At 33.7% G+C, this 21,457-nt stretch overlaps 2 protein-coding genes across 3 annotated transcripts; one reads left to right on the top strand and one right to left on the bottom strand.

Moving 5' to 3' along the window:
• The first annotated feature begins 1,782 nt into the window (after positions 1-1,782).
• On the top strand, positions 1,783-7,658 carry LOC130828590 (deSI-like protein At4g17486). Its single transcript, XM_057694557.1, has 4 exons — positions 1,783-2,046; positions 3,476-3,743; positions 5,709-5,996; positions 6,632-7,658. The coding sequence occupies exons 2-4, from the start codon at positions 3,533-3,535 to the stop codon at positions 6,871-6,873; spliced, it is 741 nt and encodes a 246-aa protein (XP_057550540.1). The 5' UTR covers positions 1,783-2,046; positions 3,476-3,532; the 3' UTR covers positions 6,874-7,658.
• Positions 7,659-7,800: 142 nt separating this feature from the next.
• On the bottom strand, positions 7,801-11,920 carry LOC130828596 (NEDD8-conjugating enzyme Ubc12). 2 transcript variants are annotated; one of them, XM_057694562.1, is made up of 6 exons: positions 11,729-11,920; positions 10,195-10,308; positions 8,728-8,836; positions 8,501-8,579; positions 8,309-8,425; positions 7,801-8,226 (listed from the first exon to the last, which is right to left on the bottom strand). In XM_057694562.1, exons 2-6 carry the CDS (start codon positions 10,301-10,303, stop codon positions 8,086-8,088), a joined length of 555 nt encoding a protein of 184 aa, XP_057550545.1. In that variant the 5' UTR covers positions 10,304-10,308; positions 11,729-11,920; the 3' UTR covers positions 7,801-8,085. The 2 variants fall into 2 exon arrangements, with proteins under 2 accessions (XP_057550545.1, XP_057550549.1); XM_057694566.1 differs by having other exon boundaries at positions 10,195-10,303; positions 11,729-11,877.
• Between the last annotated feature and the right edge of the window lie 9,537 nt (positions 11,921-21,457).

The raw sequence follows: 21,457 nt of genomic DNA, 5'->3' as shown, positions 1-21,457 counted from the left end.
GACAAAAGCTTAATTCTTCCGAATTCCCATTGCTTTTTGTCGTTTGTTTCCTCTGCTGCCGACTTTAATAATTACAAGCTTACTTAAGTCTTAATTTTATTAACCAAATCCATGCTTATTACCACCATTTCTCTGTCAATTCGTATACTTGGAAGATTGACCTCTGACTACCATCTTATTCAAATTCCTTTGATTTTTTAAGTACACTGTAAGAAGAATATGGCTAGAGTCAGAGCAATGAGAATCGATTATAAAAATAAAATCTTACCTAAAAATTGAGTTAAAATTCGATTTTTTAAAATTTTGTAAAAGTCTAAATTAGTTCTCTTCGAATAAGAATCTAATTCAAATATGTTAAATTTTTAGATTTATCTTTCGAATTCTATTTGGTAATCTATTAAAATATATTTTGTAGTTGAAGAGTTTTTTTTATCTCATGTAGAGCGTATTTTAATGTTATGTTGATTTTAAATTTATATATATATTATAAATAAATATTAAGAATAGTTAAGAAGGTATTGATGATAAAATTAGTTTTAAAAAATTTAGTAATACTTGACAATTATTAAGAATATAAGAGTTAGAGTATACTAATTTGATAAACTGCTTTAAGTTAATTATTTTCCCCAAAAAATTTTACTTTATTAGGCATGACATTTATATTCTATTGGACTCAATTTAAATAGAAAAAAAATTAATTTTTATTTGAATATAAAATTTTCAATTCTCAAATTTTATCTCCATTAAAAAGCAAGTATCACTTTTCAGAAAAGATCATGAATTTGATTTTCACATAATCTTCCCTCCCCTCAATCTACCTTTAACGTAAAGATAAATTTTATCCGATATATAAAATTTTCTAGCTTACCTTTTTTGTTTTGAAAATCAAAAACTCTATGTATTTACCACTTGCTAATTGCTATACTTCATGAATTAAGCATACAAAACAAATACATGTATGCATGCCATGAGGAAGCTTCAATTAGAAATTTTTATCATAGAAAGATTAATCATTCATCATAATTTTTTTTAGTCATTCATCATAATCTTCTTTAATTATTCATCAAAATTTAAAAGAGCACAAATATTTTTTGACTTTTTCCATGGAATCCTACAAAGAGGGTGGTTTGAAAAATCCATATTACAATATCATCATTATGTGCTGTATAATATGTACTTCTATAGTCTATACAAACATAATGGGACCCAAATTCTCTTCTTATCTTATCTTATTAAAAGAGAAAGTCTTAGTAAATAACGGTTATTTGTGAGGTTAATAAATTACCCTTATATAGTAGGATGTGTTAAGAAAGATTTATTGTTTTAAATTTTATTTATCTTAATATTATGCTTTTTATCGTTTTGTGATAATTTACAAAATCACAATTATTTATTAGAATTTTTTGTTATTAAAATGAAACAAACATAATGAAAGGCATACACAAACAAACTGTATATGATGTAAACTTATCATTTTCTCATGGGTTGCTTCCTTACTTGGGGAACCTGTCTCTCTCTATCCCTTTCCTTTAAAAAATAAAAATAAATAAAGAATTAAAAAAATTACTTTCTTTTTATTTAAAATATTTTATTTTAAGAAGAGAAAAATTTAATTAATATTTATGAGACATATTTAGAATAAAATACATGTGAGATCTTATTATATTCATTTTAATATATATTTTTTTATTATATAATTTTTATAATTTTTTATTTCATATATTTAAAGATATTAAGATTTAAGATTTATTTTTAAAATTATACAAAAGTAGATGTGAGAAAAAAAAGAGTAATAAAGAATGAATCTTGGGCAGTAGCTAAAAACAGCCTTCATATTTCCAAGTCATTTTTGTCAGAAATATGTGGGTTTCATTTACAGGAACTCCACTATCAGGTGCTTTTAATTAAGCTTTAGAATCCCAAAATAAAGAAGGGGAAGGGAGAAAATTTGGGGTTTATTGACCAAAATAATTACAAAAATGGTGAGTATGTACTAGGTCACCCATTTCTCTACAACTTTGATGGTGGTTCTTCCTTGATTCGAAGGTGATTATTTTTTGGGTCTCTTTATTTTTCTCTTTAAAAGGGTTCTTTTGAAATTTGGATTTTTATGTACATTTTGTTGATATTTCAGCTATATCAATTTAAAAATGGAAATGGGTTCATTTTGATTTTTAGAATGTGTTGTTTTTTTCTCCAAGATTGAATCTTTTCCTGGGATTGTTCATTTCATTATTTGATGCAAATCTGTTTGCCAAATGCTGTGTTCTTGTTGAGCTGCATTACATTTCTAAGATCTGATTTATTTTCCCAATTATTTACTATTTTCTCTCTGGGATCTGCTGGTTATTTGAATTAATCTTCCTATATAAGTTGTAGCATTATCCCATGAAAAAAGGACAGAGGATGATGCAGAATAGAAATGTGCTTAAATTCATATGTTTCCCTGGAAAATCAAGAATTTTTTCTTGAGAAGAGGGTGCAAATTTTCTGTGTTTTCATTGTTTTTATTATTATTTCTACATTATTGAATCTTTAAATCTCTAAATTTATGTGCTTTATTTACAAAGCTAAATCTTAATGCTATACATTTCTTTTGGTAGCTCTGTTATCAAAAAATCAAGCTATTTGTATCTAAATGAGTCAACAAAAGCAGTTTGGTCGTCTTGTTTTGGTAATATGATTGACTGATGAACAGCTTCCTGTTAGGCGCCCTGACAATTTGTCACATGATCACCCATGAGCCCACACCCACCGGGCGCCGGGGCTTGGGCCTACAAACCCACGAGTGATGACCGTTGACTTGTGTACACATTTGATGAAGTTCATTCTTTCTCAATAGGAGAGCATTATTCACCAAGCATTATATGCAAATACACATCCCAATATTTTAGCGATGTGGAATATTTCTCACATGTGAAGTATTTTCCAACACTTCCATGATTAGTAAGCGTTAGAAAATTTTGTGGCATTTGATAAATGGATTGGTCAAAATTAAGAACTCCGTCCCTTTGAATTTTGCTACATAGTAGTTCTCACGATGTAGCAAATTCGAAGGACAAAAGAGTATATGTAGTGAAGCTGATTCTGGAATTAGCAATGAAATAAAACATAAGTTATTTCTAGATTTAGTAGCAAGTTGAGCTTAGGTGATGGGTATTGGATTGACATAAGGAATGGTGCATATTTTTAAAGGAAAAGAAGTCATTCATTTCACCACTCACCTGCAGGCTGCAGCTGCAAACTGTTCTTGTATGACTGGAGATGACTCCTTATAATATGGGGCCAAGGTTCAAGATAAGCCTATTTAAAAAGTATTGATGATTCATACGACTTGATTGCGCTTTGTTTCTGATTGTTATATATATTGTTGATGTAAAGAATGTTAAAGACAGTTAATTTCAGTATGATTGTGTTATTTAGTGTGTTTTATGAGTGTTCTGATTGTGCTGCTTTGATGGTTTCGATATTCCAGGTTGGACCTACACATCAAGGAATTTCTCGTTTCATAGGATCCTTCCTCACGGAAAACATGAAACGGGATTCCAAAAATGCACTGTGCAGTAGTAAGCCTGGTCGTTATAGAGGCAAATTTACGTCTCGCTTTTGTATGTTCCCCAAAGTGAAATCTGCGGATAGCAGCCCAGGATTTGTTCCGGTCTACCTAAATGTCTACGACTTAACCCCTGCCAATGGCTACATGTACTGGGCAGGACTTGGTATCTATCACACCGGTGTTGAAAGTGAGCTTATCTTCTCAAGTGAAACTTAATTTAAAATTCCTTTTATGGAATCTTAATGTTTATAGGAGCATTGCTAATAGATGTTATTTCACAAAAAGTATAAGTGGATTTTATTAGAAAATAACCCACATCCACATGTAATCCCTCATCGAAGAATTAGAGAGAGTTTGATTAATATGTATACTTGATGAACTAGTCCTAATAAAAATTGGTTTTAGGATGGAACCTTATTGGATTTATGTGCTTCCAACTCTCCACTAATGTGGGTCTTGTTGTGTACTAAGCTTGTTGGGTGTAGGTGACGGGATTTTGACTTTATGACCTTAAAGTCCCCTACCCCCTCTTCCCTAAAACTGATTCATAAGCATAAAAAGGTCACATCAAGCCCATGTGAAAAAAAGATAGTATTGTTTTATAGGAGCAGGTTCATAGATGTTATTTCATGAAAAATATCAGTGGATTTAAGCATACATAGTCTTACCTGTGAGTCTGTGACCAGTAAATATATTTCTTTTCTTAATCTCATCCCTCTTTGGAGTAGCGCCTTTTCTCCTACTATCTCAATCTATGTTACTTGGACTCAAGCACTAATGTTGGATATCGGTACGTGTCCAAGTGTTGGATATTATGTCTAAATATACAATTTTACGCCTAAAATGAAGTGTCTAAGTGTCATACCAATGTCCGAGCATCAAGGATCGAGTAGGATACGTAAAGTAAATAGAAGAGTCTGAGTAACATAGATTTCAATATAATTTGTTAGCAGGAAGATTTTGATTATCCCTTTGATGAAACTATTGACCAGGAGTTAGGTGCTAAGCTTGCTAGATGTAGGTGAGGGGATTTCAACTTTGTGACCTTAAAAGTAACTTATCTTATACTCCCTCCGTTTCTTAAAGAAGTTCTCATTTTCTATTTTAGGGTATTTCAATTGTTGTTCCCATAAAAAATCTTTTTATTTATATCACAAATTTTGAACAAAAATAACCTTACCTATCCTCATTTTAATATTTTAATAATGATTATGGTCCTCACATATCTTCCACTAACTCTATTTTATCATTTATATATTCCTTATGGTTCCCACATGTTTTCCATTAACTTTATAAAAACATTTTTTAATTAGTTGTAGTCCCTATATTTTTTCCACTAACTTTCTTTTAATACTTTTTTAATATTTGTGGTTCCCACTTTTCCTCCTTCAAATTTATTATTCAATAAAATAATATCTCCACTATCTAAAAGATTTTTTTTTTCTTAATTCCTTTAAACTTTTCTTACGGGAACTCCATTAAGGAATGGAGGGAGTAGTAATGTTTTGATCATCCTTTTGATGAAGACTAGGAATTGGGTACTAAGCTTGCTAGGTGTAGGTGACGAGATTTCGACTTTGTGACCTTAAAGTCCCCTACCGCCCCAATGTTTTGATTATCCTTTTGATAAAACTAGTGAACAGGAGGACTTGGATACTAAGCTTGCTACGTGTAGGTGACGGGATTTCGACCTTAAACTCCCCCTCCCCCCCCCTGTAACACCCCCCCCCCCCCCCCCCTCTTCCCCAAGCATAAAAAGGGCACACCAAGCCCATATGAAAAAAAAAAGATAGTATGTTATGTACTCTCGTCTCCCCCTATTTGGGCATGTAGTGTGAACACGAACACGGGTAACATTGTCGCTCCATAGTGCCCATACAAGAAACTGATGCACTTTATCTGAAATTTCTCAAATAGGAATGTGGTGCACTTAAAAAACCAGTTGTAGTTGGTACAGGACGATTCATCACCAACCATGTTAAAACAAATTGAACTACTAGTTCTCTTAAACGCTTGATTGATTTGGGCCTTCCACAAATCTTTAGCATATATATAATACAGAACTGTTTGCCGATGCTTATGATTCCTAGTCGTCAAATTATGAATTGCAACATCGTCTAGGTGCTGAAATGTGTTTCCTCTTTTTTGACAGTATATGGTGCGGAATATGCTTTTGGTGCTCATGACTTTCCTACAAGTGGTGTGTTTGAGGTTGAACCCCGGCAATGCCCTGGTTTTAAGTTTAGGAAAGCTATATTCATGGGAACAACGTCTCTCGAGCCTAGTGAAGTTAGAGAGTTCATGGAGCAACAATCTAGAAACTACTATGGTGATACCTATCACTTGATAGTCAAGAACTGCAACCATTTCTGTGATGATATTTCGTACAAGTTAACAGGAAAGAGGATCCCTAAATGGGTTAATCGACTTGCAAGGATAGGTATGAAGATTCTGAGCTTAAAATTTCATTTTTTACAATTCCTTGATCACAAATACACTAAATATGACCCTGCATATCTTTATTCCGTTGTAAAATTTAATAAGAATTCACATGGATCGGTTTGGAGAATCGCAAGAATGGAAATGGGCATTCTCACTAAAGCAATTAAATCAAAAAATTTCTATACATTAGAAAAATGGATGTTCTGTATAAGTTAATCACAAATCCCTTGTCCTTTTACAATGATATATAGGGTGTGACCGTGTGTTTGATAAAATGATGTTTTGGTTTGCTTTTGGCTTTTTGGTCGGTCAAAAAACCATAAAAAGTGTGTGCCAAAAAACAATTGTGTCTTAATGAGTAGCTGTTTATTGACTTTTTGATGGTCAACAACCAACAAACAACTAATAATTTTTACTTAACATCTTCATAACAGTTATTTTAGTCAAACTAGCCAACAACTTCAGCTAACAGCTATTAGCCATTAGCCATTAGTCATTTGCCAAACAGACCCATATAAATTTTGTTGATAACAAGCTTATCACGCATGTTATCTATTCGGTCATTGTAATATCCTTGATCTTTCGTTTGCAACGATCTCGTTTGTCACTCTTACGCTCATTATAAATTGACAGGTTCACACTGCAACTGCATACTTCCGGAAAGTCTCAAAGCCTCGACTATCCCGGACCCCCACATTGAAGTATATGAAAGTGAAAAGAAGCACCTACGACCTTTCAGCTGTTTTTCGTCCTTCTCAATGTCTCAGAAAGAAGAATCAGTTTCTTCCTTCTTTTTACATTCACACTATAGTGGATGTCTTCCACCTTGGGACTCAAAAAGAACAAGATCTGGGTTTTTTGAAGAAGATGACTGACAATAAAAGAAATCTGAGATTTTTAGAGTTGTTAGTCAATAGTTTCATTTGTGATCATTGTGCATAGATCTTAGAGGGGTGAGTGTAAATGTGCCGTCTCGCCATTTTGTTTCGGTTAAAGTAGTTGGTTTTCTGTACAAGAGGACTCGACTCTCGAGTGTCCTTACATAAGGGTGTTATGCATAAACGGATAAACCTAGGATTTGTTTCGTCATTTTGTATCTCAAGTTCAACGTTTCCTTGTGTGGAGGACAGGCCCAAGGGGCCGAGACAGTCGATTCCTTTCCAGATTGTTTACCATCCAAGACCATCTTAGGGCAATGTTTGCGCAGCTTAGTCTTCAGTTTGCTTCTTCACAACGGAACAAGGGATACCTCTAGTGGAAACCTCGATATTTAAAACATCTCGTCAATTCTTACATTATGTAATTTTAATCTTTGATTTGAGAGTGCCCTTATAATCATGAACCCAAATACTTGATTGAAGACTTGCCTTTGAGTTCTCGAAATTTAGTGCCATTTTGCAGCATTGGCCGCTCCCTAAAATAGTACGGATGTTCATTTCCGTCACTTCATATTGTACCACAATCTAGGGCTTTCAAGAGTGGTGTTAAACTCAACTACGGGCTTCCAAAAGTCGTTAAAATCAATTTATAATTCGCAAGAGGGATGAATTAAGGGAACAATGATCCAAGATCATGCATCTCAATTCTCCTTAAAGAGGCCATTTCTAAAATCGGGCACTTCTAAACTCGCTCATCTATAAACAGGCAAAGAACCGACAACCTGAAAGTCGCTCATCAATAACCAGACTGACGAATAATGCAATCGACTACAATGCAAAACCCCATTTGTAGTGTACTTGCTCAAACAGAAATAAGGTTAAAAGCGGATATCACTAATCGTAAAAGATTGCACAATCGACATGTTTAATGTCCTCACAAAACGAGATTTGTCCTCTCCTTCTTGGTAGATATATTAACAGAGGAAAAACAAAAACTACAAATGTTTGCATAACTTACAGTTGACCAATGTTTAGGCATCAGAAGAAACCATGGAAATTCAAGCCAAGCGGCTAATTTCTCGTTGAAACAGAGTATAACAAGCATACCAAATACACTCCCAAAGGAATCAGTACAGAGATTGGATTTAGCAATCATTAATCACGAAGCCAAGCGCACATTTTGCATTCACATTCATTTCCTCGGAACACTCAAGAGATGCACCGAGTGAAGTGCGTTTGCCCCACATAACCCCCGGCCATAGCTCTTCTAACATTAGACTCGAACATTTTTGGATTATCCCTCAACACAGCGGCAGCATCATGGTTTAAAGGGTCTTCGTGATTTGGTTGCTGCATACGCACAAAAATCTCAATCTAATGCAACCCACAAAGAATTTTAAATGACATTCCAAATAATGAAACGTGTTAGTACCGTGAAGAGGTGAAACAACCCGTAGATGATGGTGTTAATGCTCAAAACAGGTTTCCAGTCTTCTCTTAGAATGTTAAGGCAGACATTACCTTCTAGGTCGATGTTAGGATGGTATACCTGTCAAATGAAAACGTAGAGTGAGAATCGACTAATGTATGCACCATGTGGAAGTTTTTCATGCACTCTCTTTACCTTCGTCTTGCACTTGACCTTAGGCGGCTCGTGTGGGTATACAGATGGAACTTGGAAAGTGAACACAAATGTGCCACCTCTGTATTTAAAAACCCGATTAACATCAGTAATTCAGTATGCTAATATGTCAAGAAACTAAAAAGAAACGATGTGTACATAAGAAACGTAGAAGCTAAAGGATCATATGACAAGATATAGGAGAACGAGAATGAAAAAGAGACACTTACACATAATATCCTTCATCAGGGCAAATGGTAACTTCAAAGTTCATCAGATCGTCTTTTCCATTGGGAAAGGATATGGTGCACGACTTTGGCAAGTTCAGCTCAGTGATATCTAGAAAGGAAAAATCATAAAATCAAAAGAGGCCTTAAGATATCACAGTGATTTGCAGCCCAAAAAAGATTTATGTAAACAAATGCCTCACAAATAAAAAATCACAACGGGTAACTTCCAAGTTTAGAAACGCTAATTGTGAAGTGGTAAAGGTACTAGGAAACTCTTCCAAGTACAGTAGGATCAGCGTCATACAAAAAATAAAAAAATAAAGGAGCCTCGAGTTGATCTTGTCATTGAGGAAAAAGACCACCTCCCCACCCTACCTCACTGGCAATCAGAGAAACAAACCCTCAATCCCACACTTCAATATCAAATGAATGAAATAAGATAAAATTGAGTCTAGAGCCATATACTAATTTGTCACAACAATGACACAAAAGTCAGCAACGATGTCAAAGCCTTAATCCCAACAATATGAGGTCAACTACATCAACTAAAACAAAGCAACGTAGAAAATCATCGCTAATAATGACTTATCCATCCATAAAAGTCTAATACTAATCTAAAACTAGGGCCGTTCCTGGGGGTAAGAAGTGAGTGCCGCCGCCCAGGGCCCAGCATACATAGAGACCTAATTTCAGTGTAATCCGTGAGTCTACAGTAGACAATTTAAGGAAGAAGCCATGTTTGAGAGAGGAGTAAGAAGATGGATCTTAAAAAAATAATTTATTTCAATATAAAAGGATTCGTCTCTTAATTTTTCAAGTACTTATTAAAGATCAGAATCGATCATCTATAAAGAGGGCTCATATCTATTATTTTGCCTAGGGCCAACAAAATGTCAGGAATCTACAACTAAGAATATCAATTGTAAGATGATCTACATATGTTCTCTTCCATTTAATCTTATCTATTGTTATATGCTCTTACAAATCCCAAGTTTTCAAGTTATTTTCCACTTCATTTAGGTTACTTTCATCCTACCCCTTTCTCTTGCAAGCTTTTCAAAGTTCCTACCTTCGCTCTTTGAATTGCTGCATTTTTTAATCTTCATTGCACATGACCAATCATAAAATAAATTTTCTCTCATTTTCTCTTCAAAATCTGTAATTTCAAGGCCGAGTTTTTATCTTCATTACGAATGAAATCCTTTAAGGTATATACATTCATTATTCATTCATCTTAACATACACATCTCACCACTATCATCAACATACACATCTCATCACTAGAAAAGTATAAAATTTTCATTCTATGTTTGCTAAATATGATGAGGAGCCACAAACAGAAGTGGCATTTAACAAGTGAGCCACGATGTTTGGTGCATAACGCCTTATCCTTGATCACAAGGGCACAACAACAACATCAAGTATATTCACATCAAATGTTACTCATTGCTTTTCAAGACATTATACCTTTGTGAAGACGCAACTCTCCAGCTGTTTGTTTCTTGACAGGCGGCTTGCCATTAGCATTTTCAGCAGTTTCTCTTTGTTTTGCTTTCACTTTAAACAAATTAATCATCTTCTCTGAGCATGAAAAAAATACAAGGATGAAATATCACTACAAGTATTATATGCAATGAAAATTGCAAAAGCACATCCAAACATGAGGGATCCACAAGCTAGAGTTGCCTTCAAAAACCAAATGTTCATCCCATATATATACATTACTGACATTCACAACACTTAAAATAATTTCAGCAAGAATGGCCAAAGATATATACACCCAAACAACCATACATAATACATTATACCCACTATCAGAACAAACCATTCAGCAGCGTCATTAATTAAGACTCAAACGAGTTTAACATTCTTAAATGCAGCTCCAACCTTAAATCAGTCTGCAAGATCTATTTGCATCATTCTAGCACAACTACAAAAGGTTCATCAGCAAGTAAAACATTAAAGCTTTACCAGAAGACAATAAAGCCACTTGGCATCCCATACAGCTTCATCCTACAATCTTCATGCCCCTAGATGGTAAAGTCTATTGTGTAAATCATAATGTAAAAATTGGTAATGGTCACGATTGCAGTAATGGAACGCTGATGCGGTAACGGGAGTAATGCAGTTCTTATAGAGCCCAAATATCGGTCGAAACCATTGATACGGGCCAAAATGCAGCTGTTCATTTTGAAAACCTTTACAACTCGGCCGATACGATGTGATACAACCTTGTTTTTACTCTATGGTGTAACAATAACCCTTTATAAAGATAAATAACTTTCCACCACTAGAAAACCTTGATAAAAATGAACTTTCAACCCAAATAAACCTTGATAACAATGATTTCCAACCCTAAAAATTTGCAAGACAAACACATATACCCTTGAAAGACATAATACTCCTATCGGCTATAACAATTAGGATACCAATATCAATAATTGTGCCTATTATCAACAGAAAACAGCTGAATTGTATGACACTAAACAATATTTTCACTCGTGTATCAATACAAATAAATTTTACATTAAAACAATTACTCAAGCAAGTGATTGTACAACTGTAAAGAACACAACAAATTACCAGAAACTTTTACACAAGCATAATCATTAAATGACCATTTCTAAATTACAATTCAACAACTTTAATATTGCAAAAAAAATAACCTAAAAATAATCAAATGATTAAAAAAATACCGCCTAGATATAAACTAACAATCTTGCATAATAATATCAATATAAAAAAATTCAACAATTCCTAAATGAAACATGAATACTCCATAAGCTAAACCCAGCAGCGAAATCAAAATCCCACAACAACCCAGCAAGCAATTAAACAAAGTATCCATAAACAATTTGCATATAACTTCTGTGATAGCAAAGATCGCAACTTTACGTGACAAAACCCACAAATTCAATCCAATTGATTAAGAAGTTTAACAGTTTTTATTTATGATCCAAAAAAATATCAATTTTTAATCATGGGTATTAATAAAAATTACCTGATAATGATTAATAAGATTCTAGAAAAAACAAGAGTAAATGAATGGAGCAAAGAAAATAGAGAGAGAAGGCGAGAGGTAAGTGAAGAAAAGAGAAAATGGAAAAAACGATGAGAGAAATTATGAGAGAGAGAATCAGGAAAAAAATTGATTTTTTTAATATTTTATTTTAAAATAGTACTTTTTTCCTGATTCTCAATAGGAGAACGAACAAAATACGAATAATAAATAATAAAAATAATTTTTGGGGGGATTTTAGAAATTCTCTCATGGTGTAATTTCAACGCTTAAATGAAAAATATATACTTCAAATGATGGGCAACCAATAACTTTAGATCCCTTCATCTTGTTTATCCTTAAGGTTATCTATTTTTCATAAAATTGTCATATGAGACGGTTTTACGATAAAATTATTTCTATTGGACTGACTCAATCAACTTTTATAGTTTAAAAATAAAATAATTATAATCACTTATGTAAAAGCCCCGAATTACCTTCCGTTGTTTACGATTTTTGATTTCGTTTAAGGGGTTGAAAATTCAGGAATTTTCAACCCCTTAAACGAAAACAAAACCTTAAAAGGCGGGAGGAAATTCGGGTGTTACAACTTAAGTTCTTAGAGCGATTAATTAAAGCATTAAGTAATCACTTAAAAGCTTAAAGGATCACTTTTTATAGTTTTAGAGTGGTGACTAATGAATATGATCATTTGCAATATTAAAGTGATTAATTATAATTTTAAAATTATCGCTTAAAGTTTGAAGGTGATTATTTTTTAGTCTTAAAGTGATAACTTACAAAATTCTTAAAATGATTAATAAATAGTTTAATAGGTTGATTGTTGAGGTCTTATACAAGACATGATTGTGAGGTCTTACACAAGACTTATTGTCTTTTTTAAATTTTTTAAATGTCAATCAATTTTAAATTTAAATGAAAAAGTATTTAGTTGAATTTCAAAGGAAGTGTTTGAAATTTGAGTTAAAGTTTTTTAGATTTTATTTTTTTTAATAATTATATTATTATTTTATTTGAAAATATATATACCAACCTATATTATTTTATATAGATTTTTTTAAAAAAATTGAGTTGAGCCATTGAGCAAAAATGGATATCAATTCACAAGTTAGTTTTGAGACTTATAAAATATATAGAATATAGAATGCAACTAAGTAGAGTGTTCGGATAACAGAGTAAACCAATTTAGAGACATGTAAATAGTATTTCTTCTGGTTTTAGTAGTTGGTATGTTTCTGTTTGTCACGCAATTGCACAATTTTTATTTTTGATATCTTTAATTTTATATGATATAAAATTCCAAGAAATTAATATTATAAAAATATGCATTAAAACAAATTAACAAGATCTCATCTGACTATATTTTACATTTTACATAGAGAAGGATATGCCAAATAAAATTTGTTGACAACATCTCACTTGACTATATTTGACAATATGTATAGAGAAATATACAATAAATAAAATCTTTGATGAACTACAGCATTATTATTAGGGAAATTCTGCATGGTAGCATTCAGTTTTAATGAAATACTAGTGGTAACACTTTTTAAAGAAAATTTCACATGGTAGCATTCAGTTTATGCACAAACTAATTGCCGTAGTATTTTCCGTTAAGTTCTTGTTAAATTCCGTTTAATTCATCATTTTGTAAGTTTTTTCCACATGGTAGCATCCAAGTTTTGTTTAATTCACAATTTTAACATTTAATTCACCAATTTAATATTTAATTCACCGTTTAATTCATTAACGCCCATAAATATTGCAATAATTTGTTTTCATTCAAATTGTTGGCATTATAAAGTTCAAAAGGTAAGTAGCCAAACACTAATACTAATACAAGAATAGTGGGCAGTCTTTAGCTTTCTTAATTAAGAAGGATGAGAACTAATTTAAGGGAATAAAATGGGTATATACCGCCAGCTCAAAGAAAGAAGTAAGGAGGTGACTTTGCTAAGGCTTGAAGTTCTCCCTTATTTCATGTCACATAGTAGCTTAGGTGGATTGGTGTCACGTATTGACTGCTTGCTAGTATGGAAGACTAATTAGAACATAAGAAGTTATTTTAAAGGCTTAAAACACTAGACATAAAGAATTAAAAATTAAAGGGTCATAATTGTGTACATTATTGTACATTGAGGTGCTTACTTACCTTAACTAACTTGAAAACAAAAAATGTAATTATGCCTACATTGCATAATTTTGGACATGAGTGAAATTTTGCTTACCATAGCTAACTTGAAAACAAAAAAAATGCTTGAAATCCTTCAAACCCCAACTTTTATCCGTTCCTATATTTCCCATACCATAATAAACTCCAATTGTTAGCCGCACTTGATAAACATTGTATCAAATCCTAAATGGCACCCTCCTAAAAAAATACTTCCACATCCCCTCTCCTCTATTCCCCGGTTCTGTCAGTAGAGGAATCGACAAACAACCAATTCTATTTTTAGAACAGGGTATTCCTATCATTGCAATTGCTACTCTGCCCCCAATATATTAGTTTGGTAAGTTAAGATAACAAAAATGTACTTCAAAGTACGTACATAATGAATTCCTCAGCTGTGGGTAACAGTCAGCAAAATTCACACTGCTAGTGCCAAGTGCTAAGTGCTAACTGCAATTGCATAGCCGGCAGCAGTGTCTCAGCATTCTATTCTCAAGATGTCTATTGTCTCTTGTGGATACCAGACATGGGTTTAGCTACTTCTACAAATATTACCCTGCCATCAAGAAACTGAAAGTGGAAATTTGATCAAAAAACTAATTGGTCATGTGCTGCTCAGATATGAAAGACATCAAAGTCAAGTATGTGTACAAGATGTGCAAGCAAGAAATTGAGAAAATATATCCATCTTCCCTAAGCTTCGTTGTAGATTCAACAAAAAAAGAACTTGACTAACTAATTTATTCAACAAGATTTAGAGGACAAACAAGATGCCCAATGACAGGATAAGTAGTACTCATATCCAATTATAAGACCAAATAAGATGTCCAACAAGACTCATAAGTCCTACTATAAAGTTATGGGAAAGAATACCAGAATGGGTGAATAGATGTTAGACCAATTTGGATTATGTGGGGAGATCTTACAATGAAAGCAATTCATGGGTTAAGACAAGTAATGAGACACTATAAGGCAAAAAGAGATTTGTTGCGTAATGTTAATACATATACCCCTATTAGTCTTCATAACAATAATATATAAATTCATGTTCTTAGTTTTGGTAATTTTAATTTTCTATTCAGTAGTATTTCATTGATATATATGTATATCATTTCTTTCCTCTGTATTTGTAGATTTTTCAATTTCTTCAATTCAATTTTCCTGTTCTTCTTCTTTCTTCATCTTTGTTCAAATTCCAAATGGGTTACAATTCAATCTTCAACATGGTATCAGACGCCTTCCATTCTTCTTCAATCTCGTTGGTAATCATTCTTCACTGATTTTTTTTTTCTCTTCTTCGTCTTCTTCGTTTCTCCATTTTCCTTTCTTTATCTTCATCCTGTTTTTTTTTTTTTTTCCTTCTTGAGACTTCTTTCATTATTCATCATGTCTGCAACCCTAAATAATTCCAGCAACAAAATTCTTGACCCTATTCAAGATCCTGTTTCACCTTATTATCTTCATCCGAGTGATTCTCAGCTATTATTGGTTCCGATCCCCTTCAATGGCACTGGATTTAATGATTGGAAACGTTCCGTTACTATTACCCTTTCTTCCAAGAATAAACTTGCCTTCATTAATGGTCAGATTCCCCAACCTAATTCTACAGATCCTACTTTCAAATCCTGGGAAAGAATCAATAGTACAATCATTTCTTGGTTTATGAAAGTTCTTGACCCCCAAATTGCTCGAAGCGTTTTGTATTTCCCAACTGCACAAGCAATTTGGCAAAATCTTGAAGAACGATTTGGAATCACTTCTAGAACACAGATCTACTCTCTTACTCAACAAATTTTTGCAATTGACCAAGGTTCTGATTGTATCTCTACTTATTACACCAAGATTAAAATGTTATGGGATGAATTCGATGCTTCACATCCTCTACCTACCTGTAATTGTACCAATTGTACTTGTGGAATCAACAACAAGTTAATCCAGATGCGCGAAGAACAAAGATTAATCCTCTTCCTTATGAAACTTAACCCTGCCTATAAAACTATTCGAGGTAATATACTCATGCAACAACCCCTTCCCAGTATCTCATCTGCCTATCGATTAATCATGCAAGAAGAGAAACACTCTGATTTAGCCTCCCATCCAACCTCTACTATTGATGAAGATATAGGCCTTGCTGCTGTTCACAAACAGAAACTCTACAATAATCATACCCATCATGTTTCCCCATCTCCTAATATTTCCTATAAACCTCCTCCTTTTGGCACTACCAACACTACTACCAGAAGATCCAACCTATTTTGTAATTACTGTAAGAAACAAGGACATACAAAAGACAATTGTTACAAATTGCATGGGTTCCCACCTAATTTTACAAGAAATAATTGGAACAATAAGAAGATTGCTGCAATGGTCCAAAATGACACCTGCATCACCAATAGCACTGTTTCTCCCAAACTCACAGTTGACCAGTACAACCAAATTCTTTCTCTTCTTGCTCAACATGACTCTCACAATACTTCGACAAAGGAGGCTACTAATGAAGATGACACCTCTCTTTTAGCTGGTAAATCATGTTTTCTTTCAATGACTAAATCTACTTGGATTATTGATAGTGGTGCTACAAACCACATGTGTTGTGATCTTTCTTTGTTTACTTCTTACACTATTGTTCCTGCTAGCACTACTAATCACATCACCATCCCAAATGGCACTCTTATAAACATAGCTCACAAAGGGACTGTTGTTTTAGGACCTGACCTCATTCTTTATAATGTTCTTCATGTTCCTGATTTTCATTTCAATCTCATTTCTGTTACCAAGCTTTGTAGTGATATGCATTGTTCTCTTATTTTTTCCAACAATTTTTGTTCTGTTCAGGGCCCTTCTCTGAGCAGGCCAATCTTGCTTGGTAATCTTGTTCAAGGCCTCTACCATCTTGTTGCCAAATTTCCTGAATCAATTCAACAATCTCCTAATGATTCTTCCACTTCTATATGCTGCGCTACTTCAGACACTGAACACACCAAGTTATGGCATCTCCGACTTGGTCATGCTCCATTTCCTGTAATCAAACACATTTTTCCTTCTTTAAATGTCTCTGATTGCATAAATAAATGTCTTTGTAAGATTTGTCCATCAGCAAGACAAACTAGATTCCCCTTTCCCACTAGTTCAATCAAAACTAATAAAGCATTTCAATTACTACACATGGATGTATGGGGACCTTATAAACACCCTACCTATAACAAATGTAATTCATTTCTTACTATTGTTGATGACTTCACAAGGACTACTTGGATTTTTCTATTGAAAAACAGATCCCAAGTTCCTATTATCTTTGAGTATTTCCATTCTTACGTTTTTAATCAATTTCACAGCAACATTCACAGTGTTAGGACTGATAATGCTCCTGAGTTATGTGAAGGCAAAATCAAAGAATTTTATCATCATAAAGGCATTCTTAACTATAAATCTTGCCCTCATACTCCACAACAAAATGGTGTTGTGGAAAGAAAACACAAGCATTTGTTAGAAACCGCTAGAGCACTATATTTTCAGTCTAATGTTCCAATCAAATTTTGGGGTGAATGTGTTTTAACTGCTGCTTATCTAATTAACAGAATGCCATTACAAAGTTTAAATAACATCTCCCCCTACCAAAAACTGCTTGGTATCCCTCCTAACTTGGATCACTTAAAATGTTTCGGTTGTCTTTGCTATGCTTCAAATACATCTCCTCATAAAACAAAATTTGATACAAGGGCAAATCCTTGTATATTTCTTGGTTATCCTAACAATCAAAAGGCTTACAAACTATATAACCTCACCACACACACAATAATCATATCAAGAGATGTTTTTTTTTATGAAAAACATTATCCATATCACCAGTACTCAGCCACCACACACAATAAGCCACATTATCCCTTTTTCCTCCCTATATCTACACCTACTGATATTCTTGTGGATGACCTTTTTCAAACACCAATTTTTCCAGACAATCATACTATTACTAAGCACAATAATTCACAACCAACTCCTGACATATCACCATATCATACTATTGATCCTTCACACAGCACTACTCAACATGATCATATTACACCTCAACTCCAGCTCAGACAATCTCACAGACAGACTAAAATTCCTACTTATCTCTCAGATTACATTTGTAACAATGTTTCTTATGCTGCTAACAGTTGGTGCTCTGTGATGACATGTAATGCTTTCACAAACTCACACACATGTCTTATGACTCATATTTCTTCTATTACTGAACCTACCTCATATAAAGTTGCCTCTCAAGACCCTAAATGGGTTCTTGCTATGCAGCAAGAATTAAAAGCCTTGTCAGCAAATAAGACTTGGCTATTAGTTGACCTTCCTAAAAATAAGAAACCTATTGGGAATAAATGGGTCTACAAAATAAAATTTCATGCTGATGGCTCCATTGAAAGATACAAAGCCAGGTTGGTAGCCAAAGGTTATAATCAAAAGTATGGTATTGATTACGATGAAACTTTTTCCCCTGTTGTTAAAATGGCTACTATAAGAAGCCTTCTAACCCTTGCTGTACATCATAAATGGCAAATATTCCAACTTGATGTTAATAATGCTTTCCTCCATGGTGATCTACATGAGGAAATATATATGAAGGTTCCAGATGGTCTATCAAATCCTCTAAATCAGGTTTGTTTACTTAAAAAGTCTTTATATGGTCTTAAACAAGCCTCAAGGCAATGGTTTCACAAATTAATGCTTTCCTTAAAATCCCAGAATTTTGTTCAATCAAAGAATGACTATAGCCTCTTCATAAAGAAGGATGGCAACACTATTACCATAGTTGCTGTTTATGTTGATGATATCATTTTAACTGGTAATGATGTTCACTGTATTTCTCAACTCAAGCAACACCTTCATGATACATTTAGTATTAAAGACTTAGGCATCTTGCATTATTTTCTTGGTTTGGAAGTTTCTTATATTGATGCAGGGCTTTTTCTTTCCCAAGCAAAGTTCACCACAGACCTTCTTAAAGAATCCAAACACCAAACATTCAAACATGTTGTTACTCCTCTACCACATAATCTGAAACTGACTACTGATCAGGGAGAACTTTATGATGATCCTAGTTATTATAGAACCATGGTTGGTAAGTTGAATTTTTTAACCAACACCAGACCTGATCTAGCTTTCACTGTTCAATATCTTAGTCAATTTATGCAAAATCCTCGCATCCCACATGCTTCTGCTTTACAACACACCTTGAATTATGTACATACAACAGCAAGCCAAGGTATCATCATCAGAGGTTCTGCTCAATTAAAACTTCAAGCCTATTCTGACTCAGACTGGGCTTCATGTCCAAATAGTAGAAGATCAATCACGGGATACATATTATTATTGGGCTCCTCCCCCATAAGCTGGAAATCCAAGAAGCAAGGGACTGTTTCAAGATCGTCAAGTGAAGCTGAATACAGAGCCATGGCCTCTGCTGCAAGTGAAGTTACTTGGTTAGTTAGATTATTAGAAGAACTTCAACTCACCTCTTTGAAGCCTGTTCTACTGCATTGTGACAATATAAGTGCTATACATATTGCCAAGAACCCGGTGTTCCATGAACGTACTAAGCACATTGACATCGATTGTCACTTCACTAGAGATAAAGTGCTAGAAGGACTTCTTCAACTGACATACTTACCAACTCAGAATCAGTTGGCTGACGTTTTAACAAAGATCTTGCCCTCTCATCAGCATTACCAGTTAATGAGCAAACTAGGCATGTCATCCATCCCTAGTTTGAGGGGGGGTGTTAATACATATACCCCTATTAGTCTTCATAACAATAATATATAAATTCATGTTCTTAGTTTTGGTAATTTTAATTTTCTATTCAGTAGTATTTCATTGATATATATGTATATCATTTCTTTCCTCTGTATTTGTAGATTTTTCAATTTCTTCAATTCAATTTTCCTGTTCTTCTTCTTTCTTCATCTTTGTTCAAATTCCAAATGGGTTACAATTCAATCTTCAACACGTAAGACAAGGTATCAAGAAAACAACTCCACTAGACAATGACAAAGGGTATTACAAGAAAATATATTAATACAGTGCAAGATAAGAGCATCAAAGAATATAAAATTCTCCAGTCACAACTGGCCTTTATCGGGCTTTGGCCCTAAGCTCTTTTCTTTTTGCAATAGTCCTAGAAGTGACCCAACATATTTAGTGTGCGTAGTAACAATTGGGATATTATGTGTTTAAGGTGTAGCCCTATATCTTAAGGGCGAGTTAAAACGAACGGTCATTCGACTAGCGCTACTAAATATGGAACCAAAAAAGAGGACAACAAAAAGCTGTCAATAAGACTAAAAAATATATAAAAATTAAGAATTACAAGTTGAGATGGTACAAAAAATTGAATTGAACGGAGAAGGGGAATTCATGTGGACAACAATCGGGACTAATCTCTCGGTGAATGTAGTTGACCAAATCTTTTGGGATTAAAGGCTTTGGAATTGTTGTCGTAAGGCTCTTTTGCACTTAATTGTAAAAAAGGTTTGATCTTTTTCGGATGCATATACAAATATAATGAAAACATTACAAAAAGATTGAACCTAGTTGTCTAATTAGCAAGACGACATAAGACTTATTAGAAGTTCACAAGAGAGCCATATTACAGCGCTCAAAGTTTAATTCCAATGATTTAACTGGATTGGCAGCATGCAGCTGGCTTTTTTCTCATTTCTCACTGATAGCTGAATAGGAAATTAAGAACCTATAACCCTGATACCATTCTATTCAGACAGAACAGCTGAACAACTTGACAAATAAAGCTAAGGACAACAATCTGACTTTATGGTAAGAAGGCAACAAAAGTCGTACAAGTTTTACAAATAAAGCTAAGGTCAACAACCTGTTAGCATTGAAAGATGATTACAGCACATACCTTTCCATGCATTCCTTCAATGGCTTTCTTAGCCTCCTCTTCAGTTTCATAACGGAGGAAAGCAAAGCCCCTTGGTCTCTTTGCAATCTTATACATCACCAGGTTCACTAAAGCAATTTCAAGAAAACTAAGCAATGAATACCTTAAAAAATCTAACTGCTCCACATAGAAATGATGAATGAACTTTTGTATATATTTGTCAGTTTGTCACCTTCCACAAGTTGGCCAAACTTTTCAAAAGCGTTTCGTAAACTTTCTTGAGTTGTGCGGAAGGAGAGACCTGCAAGCAGTAGCAAAGATTAGCCTGCCAATATACTATGTTAACTATTTGCCTTGGGTGCAGGGCTCATAACAGCTGATATTAGTTATTACCATACTGCATATGTGAACAAGAAAGTTCATGAAATGGAAGACAAGCAAAAAACAAGACCAAATTATCGTCATAACACAAAAAAACTCAGTAGATACTATCAGATGTTATCGATTCATCAAGAAGAACCACATTCATTTTCCTTCATGTATTGAATGGGCTCACCATCACTGACTTCCATCAGTTCGATTAATTTGCAGACTTAAACTTGAAGTTTCAAAAAACTTACCAGCAAGATTCTTTTTTAGTCCTCAAATAGGA

Source organism: Amaranthus tricolor, chromosome 1 (genome assembly GCF_026212465.1).
Source record: "Amaranthus tricolor cultivar Red isolate AtriRed21 chromosome 1, ASM2621246v1, whole genome shotgun sequence".
In the NCBI taxonomy this organism is placed as follows: Eukaryota; Viridiplantae; Streptophyta; class Magnoliopsida; order Caryophyllales; family Amaranthaceae; genus Amaranthus; species Amaranthus tricolor.
The sequence above is the reverse complement of the archived record's forward strand: the minus strand, read 5'-3'. Positions and strand labels throughout refer to the sequence as shown.